The sequence below is a fragment of the Cebus imitator genome, unplaced genomic scaffold (assembly GCF_001604975.1).
Source record: "Cebus imitator isolate Cc_AM_T3 unplaced genomic scaffold, Cebus_imitator-1.0 Scaffold442, whole genome shotgun sequence".
In the NCBI taxonomy this organism is placed as follows: domain Eukaryota; kingdom Metazoa; phylum Chordata; class Mammalia; order Primates; family Cebidae; genus Cebus; species Cebus imitator.
This window is the reverse complement of record NW_016107757.1, coordinates 1,268,601-1,275,145: the sequence shown is the minus strand read 5'-3', so window position 1 is coordinate 1,275,145 and position 6,545 is coordinate 1,268,601. Positions and strand designations below refer to the sequence as shown.

The following is a 6,545-nucleotide window of genomic DNA, read 5'->3' as shown; positions in this document are numbered from 1 at the left end:
ATTCACTTGCCCTTAATTAAAAAGCAAATTTTATCTGATCTCATCCATTTGTGAACAGTGCGTGAGATTACATTAAATAATTATGTTAAAGATATTTTCCAAAAGTTGTTTTTCCTTATGTCCTATCTTTTCAGTTTGTACCTAAAGAATAGAGGAAGAGGAGGAGGAGGAGGAGAGGGAACCTAGAGTCCTTTAAAGAAATGAAAGAGAAGTATGGATTATACTTAGTGTTTGGTAATTCTTTTTAAGTATTTAAGTCCCCATCTCCCACAACAAGCAGCAATACCTAAAGTGATTTATAAGAAATCCTCCAAAGAGAGCTCTGCAAAAGGGTCCTTTCCTGAAGCTCTGTGAGGACTTTGACTGGAGGGACTGGATGCTGCCGACAGCTGGGGGAAGAGAAGACAGAGAGAGGGAAAGAAAAAAAGATCTCAGAATGACAGAACATGAAAGTAGAAAATGTATGAAAGAAGAAGTGGTTTTTGTTTTGTCATCTTTAATAAATATAAGGGTGGCCTTTGTAGAAAATGGACTGTTAAGACAAAAGTTTCAGTCACATGTCAAGTTAAAAGGTAAGCAATGGCATGTGTTTTTCAGAAAACAAACTCTTGCTTCTGAAATTTCAAAGGAATGAAGTCTTTTATCCAAAAAGGTCGATATAAGCTGACCCATGGTTAAGAATTTTGAGTGTATGGGGGGTGGGTTATGGAGGATAGGGGAAGGAATACATAATTGCATTTTTTGAAATTGAGAGAACATAGTTTCCTGTGTCTAGGCTATCTGTCCAAAGCTATGCAAACTCTGACCTCAGTCCAGACTTAACACATCTAGCTGCAATATTCTTTCCTTTCTTTCTTTATAAGCGTAGAAAGTCCTGTCCTCAGTTCACACACTGTTTACAGGAAGTTGCTTCCTGCTCGTTTATCTGGACACATTGCAACTGACACACATACAGCGGGAGGTGAAAGGGACCTTAGGTCACCTACTGTAACTGTCACATACTGCCCTGAATATGGGGAATACTTAAGATCTTTGATTCTGCTATTTGGATTTATTTACTTGATTCTTAGAATCTGCTTCTATTGTTTAATTTGAATATACTGTAAAGCAAGTAAACCACTGAACCCAGTATGTATCTTTATTCTCCCAAATATAGACTATTCCTTAAGAACAAAGACGTTAATTTTTTAAATTTTCTTGAACTTAGTTTTAGCTGAAAAGTCAGAATTTTTTTTGTTTTGTTTTTTGTTTTATGAGACAGAATTTCGCTTTTCTTGCCCAGGCTGGGGTGCAATGCTGCAATCTCAGCTCACTGCAACTTCTGCCTCCCGGGTTCAAGCAATTCTCCTGTCTCAGCCTCCCAAGTAGCTGGGATTATAGGCATGCGCCACCATGCTCAGCTAATTTTGTATTTTTAGTAGAGACGGGAGTTTCTCCATGTTGGTCAGCCTGGTCTCAAACTCTCGACCTCAGGTGATCCGCCCGCCTCAGCCTCCCAAAGTGCTGAGATTACAGGTATGAGCCACTGCGCCTGAAGATGTTAACTTTCATACATGTATCCCCTTCATTCAGCTGACATGAGCATTTCAAACCAAACATAAACCATTTTACTTTGCAACAAACTTAATTCCTTTTCTTCCTCTGTATAAGATTGCAAAGCATGTAAGCACAGGACTATTAGAAAATGAGCTATCCTTTTAGGGATGTCCAAATGAGCAATAAAAGTTGACTAACTGGAAACAGTTTTAATTCATACTTCAACATTCAAATCCTATAGAAGATTTCTTTGCTGGTCCTAAGTGATTTCATTTCTACCTCTTTTTTTTTTTTTTTTTTTTTTTTTAGGAAAAGCACTTATTCATTAGCTCATTTAGAAAATGAACAGCCAATGAGCTTCAGCAAATATTACATCACTAGTATATACAGTTTGTTCTGGATGCCAAGATCCATTTATAGGCATCAGTTATACTTGTGGTTGAGTAATTTTCCTAATCCATATCTTGTTCCCAGAAACAAATGTTCAAAGACAATGGGAAGAGACAAATGGAAGGATGATGGAATCACGCAGGCAGCTACAGATGGGGGACAGGGCAGCATGCCTGGGCTTGAGGTTTCAAATATCATCCATGAAGAGACAAATTAAGCTGTAACTATTGGAAAGATTCCCTCTCTTCACTCTTCAGTGCAACCACAGATGAACATTCAAACGCAGTATGATTTCAAGTAAAGTGATCATCGGTTACTAAGCTGGAGGGAGTCCAACATCCACATTTATCTCCAAGATTAACTTGGTTTATCTCCAAAGCAAATTTTCTTTCACCTGAAGTTAAAACAACAGCAACAGCATATTCTACTTATCACAGATAGACTGCATCTAAAATCTGAAGTTTCCTATGACAGCCCCACACTGAAATACCTTCTTAAGTCACATGTTTTCATGAGGGTAGCAGTCTGAACACCTGACCCAAAGTAAAATACCCCTGAAGAATACAGAAGAGACAAATCTATTCTCAATAGGTGAGCATACTGCTAGACAAGCCCTAGAGGTTTATAAACAATGTTGAAAAGGATCATTTTCCCTTGGGAAAAAGAGCTGGCTTCTGACTAGTACTTCTAGCAGTCTCTTAAATTAGTAAAACACATACATACACATGTCTTAAGTCCATAAAAATGTAGCTAAACTAAAACATGATAGAGACCACCAATAAGAAAACAAGATGACATCCCTGGAATAAGTTTCTTATCAATACCCATATTAAGCAGATGAAATCATAGCCAAGGCTAGCTTGACTGACTGCACAGCTCCAAGGAGTGGGAAACCCAGCACCCCTGACCATTCTACCCCTTCCTGACATCTACTCCAAAGCACAGATACACCATGCACCAGTGAGAAAGTAGTCACCTCAGAGAGTAAATAAGAGAAGGAAAAGAAATGTGCTTCAGTAGCCCAGTTACTGCTCAGGAAAATCAAGAACAAAAGAGCATGAAGAGGCAATGGGATCTTGGTGGGTGAGAAGTAGGAGGATTTTAAAACTTGAAGAGCTGACTTGACTCTACTTATTACTGTGAGTAAATTAAAGAACATGATGTAGGGTTGCTAAGAAACATAAAAAGGCAAGGTTAAAGCACTAGAGGATAAAAAATTAAAAACACAAACCAACAACCAAAAAATGGCCATTAACATTAATCACAAACTCACCAAATTTTATAAGTGAGCATATGTGATTTATTGTTCTGGACACTAAGACAAATCATGATTGATCATTCCAGTTAAGCTCTACTCTTACGACACCAGGTATCTAGCAAAATAAAATTAAAGCAAAACAAAAAAAAACCAAAGACCCTTTACCTATTTACTTCAAATAACATTCTCTATCCCAAAATTCCCATACAGCCAAACAAAATTGGTATAGCTATAAGTTTGTTCAAATCGAAATGACCTGTGTCACAACTGAAGATGTCTTAAAGTGGTCAGTCTTACTGGTCCAATACATAGTCTTTTCTCATGTACAGAAAAATGAAATGAGAAGAGCAGCATATAAATAAAAATGCTAAAATCTGCAAGTAGTTGATGACAGTATCTCTTAAATTCCATTTTTTAAGGAATTCCTCCTTTTCCACTACTCTAATCAATCTTTAAGAAAAATATGATACAATGTTACCAAAATCTTTGCTTTATATCCAGAGCAATGATTTTTGGTGATAGAGTGTGTTTAATACAATCTTATCCACAGTGTCTTGTTCAGTCACCCAGGCTGGAGTGCAGTGATGCAGTCATGGGTCACTGAAGCCTCAATTTCCTGGGCTTCAGTGATCCCCCCATCTCAGCCTCGCAAGTAGCTGGGATTACCGGCAAGCACCACCACACCTGGCTTTTAAAATTTTTTTAAAGTAAAGATCTTGCACAATTGTTCAGGCTGGTTCAAACTGACTTTAATAAAGGACAAACACACCTAGCTTAAAGAAGGTAAACAACAATAACAAAAAGTCTACTGAAAGACTAAATAACATAAAACAAAATTGGTTACTCCTTCATTTTACTCCTGTTAAACACCAAACAACAAAAAAAAATTCATGTCAGAACATGAAAACAGCAACAATCTTAGAAAGTCAGGCTAGCGCAATTAAAAGCTTATGAGATAATGGTTGAATATTTATCATTTGGCTATACTTAAAATTCTTAAGAGAACCAACTATACCACATCTTTACATTTGAATTTTTCAGTCATCCAAAAGCCTGGGTAGCAACTTAACAATGCTGTAGAGATTCCTTTTGTTGCACTGGCAAAGTCAACATCTTAAGAGAAAAATGGATATACTCCCTTTGCGTCGAACGACAGTGCCAGGTTTTGTAGAAAGATGGATCTGAATCTAATCCTGACTCTCTTATAAGATTAGGTTTAGAATACCAGGCCCAAAACCTGTATCCCCACTTATGGTTGTCTTCAGAATTAAATGAACATAAGCAACCAGCATGTTGCCTGGCATATATTAACTCACTCAAATATTCATAGTTCCATCTTCCCTACTACCTAACATCAGATGTTCATCTACAGTTATAACAGGCCTAGCTCAAATGTCATTGCCTCTTTGTTGTTCTTGCTCTTCAGCTGTATGTCTTTCTTTTAAGGGCTCTCACTCCATCATCAACCAGTCACTTGTGTATCTGTATTACACTCACCTTTAGGCTCCTCAGGTGTAGGAACCACTTTATCGGTCTCTTGTTCAACAACTAGCAGTCACTTACACATTGTAAGCATTCTAAAATGTGCTAAATTAAAATGCCTTTTGGTGACAAGCTCCATCTAAAAACAGTCTCAAAAGTGGGATGTACAAAGAAATTATTACAACTGCCCTATTTTAAAAATTCCTATTTTTGCTGGGTGAGGTGGCTCATACCTGTAATCCCAGCACTTTGGGAGGCCGAGGAGGGTGGATCACAAGGTCAGGAGATCGAGACCATCCTGGCCAACATGGTGAAACCCAGTCTCTACTAAAAATACAAAAAAAATTAGCTGGGTGTGGTGGTGCACGCCTGCAGTCCCAGCTACTCGGGAGGCTGAGGAAGGGGAAGCGCGTGAACCCAGGAGGCGGAGAGTGCAGTGAGCCAAGATCATGCTATAGCACTACAGCCTGGGTGACAATGCGAGACTCTTGTCTCAAAAAAAAAAAAAAAAAAAAAAAAAAAATCCTATTTTTTCATGTTTTTAATGTACCTCATATATTGCAGGTAGAAATATATGAAGGTAACCTATTAATACACACAATAATGCTACACGCTTGCTATGGTTTCGAGTGTTTGTTCCCTGCAAAACTCTTGTTTAAATTTAGCTGCTATTGTAAATGGTATTAAGAGTTAGGACTTTTAAGAAGTATTTGGGTTCTCAAGAGAGTGGGTTTGCCCCCTTTTGTTTTCTCTCTGTGCCTTTCTGCCTGTCATGTGATGCCTTCCACCATGTCATCATGCACCAGGAAGGCCCTTGACAAATGCCAGTACCTTGATACTAGACTTCTTAGTCCACAGAACTGTGAGCCAATAAATTTCTGTTCTTTATCAACTACCCAGTCTATGGTATTGTTACAGCAGCACAAACAGGCTAAGATAATGCTTCAAACATGTTTTCCTAATCCTGCTGTGTAATCAAAACATTTAGAGACCATGGTGCTACTAAACAGGATTCCACAAAGACACTGAGTCACAGAACAGTTAGGCTGTTTTGGAGTAATGTTTAGAACATGGCCAGGCCATTAATGGTACACTGAATCCAGTTGCTTAGGGATATAAATATACAGCACTTTATTTCATTTATTTATATTAAAGATAATGCTATTTCTCAGCTTCCTCTGTTGGACAGGGCTAAAAGACAAGATTTCTCTACTATACACATGCAGGGGTCTGTCCTTTGGGTTAAGTCCAGTACCACAAATAACTGCTTCTTGTGTTTATGCTCAACAAAACCTCACCTTGGGTTTCTGCCTGTTAACAACATAACAAAGTTATGCCAACATTAACCTTGTCACCTTGAATGCATTACCTATTTTGTTTTAGGGGATGCCACACAGTGACCTATGAGCATTCCATTTTGGATGTATGTTGTATCTGAACCTCTCTAAAACTTTTTTTTTCCCTCCAGACATAGGGTCTAGCTCTGTTGCCCAGGCTGGAGTACAGTGGTAATCATTGTCAACTGCAGCCTCCAATTTCTGGGCTCAACTGATCCTTCTACCTTAGCCTCCGAAAGTGTTGAGATTACAGGTGTGAGCCACTGTGCCCAATTGTCCTCTTAAAATTAGAGAATAAGGACAATTCAGGGAATAGGAGCAATTTCTAAAAATAGGGCAACCTTTTAAAATTGTCTTAGTCACTTTCAAGCATTTTCATTTGATCCTTACAGCAAAATGATAGAGAACAAAAAGTAATACCACAATTTTACAGATAAGGAAAATAAAATCCCAGCACTTTGGGAGGCCGAGGCGGGTGGATCACGAGGTCAAGAGATCGAGACCATCCTGGTCAACACGGTGAAACCCCGTCTCTACTAAAA

At 38.4% G+C, this 6,545-nt stretch overlaps 1 protein-coding gene across 29 annotated transcripts in view; it reads right to left on the bottom strand.

Annotated features, from left to right (window-relative positions):
• PICALM (phosphatidylinositol binding clathrin assembly protein) overlaps positions 1-6,545 on the bottom strand; it is a 107,285-nt gene that overhangs the window by 2,988 nt on the left and 97,752 nt on the right. For 17 of the 29 annotated variants that reach the window (XM_037732131.1, XM_037732120.1, XM_037732128.1 and 14 more), the window contains one exon: positions 287-389. The exons of the other annotated variants lie outside the window; for them this stretch is intronic. In XM_037732131.1, coding sequence (XP_037588059.1) covers positions 287-389 — 103 coding nt within the window. The remainder of the gene's footprint in view (positions 1-286; positions 390-6,545) is intronic. 29 annotated transcript variants of the gene reach the window in all.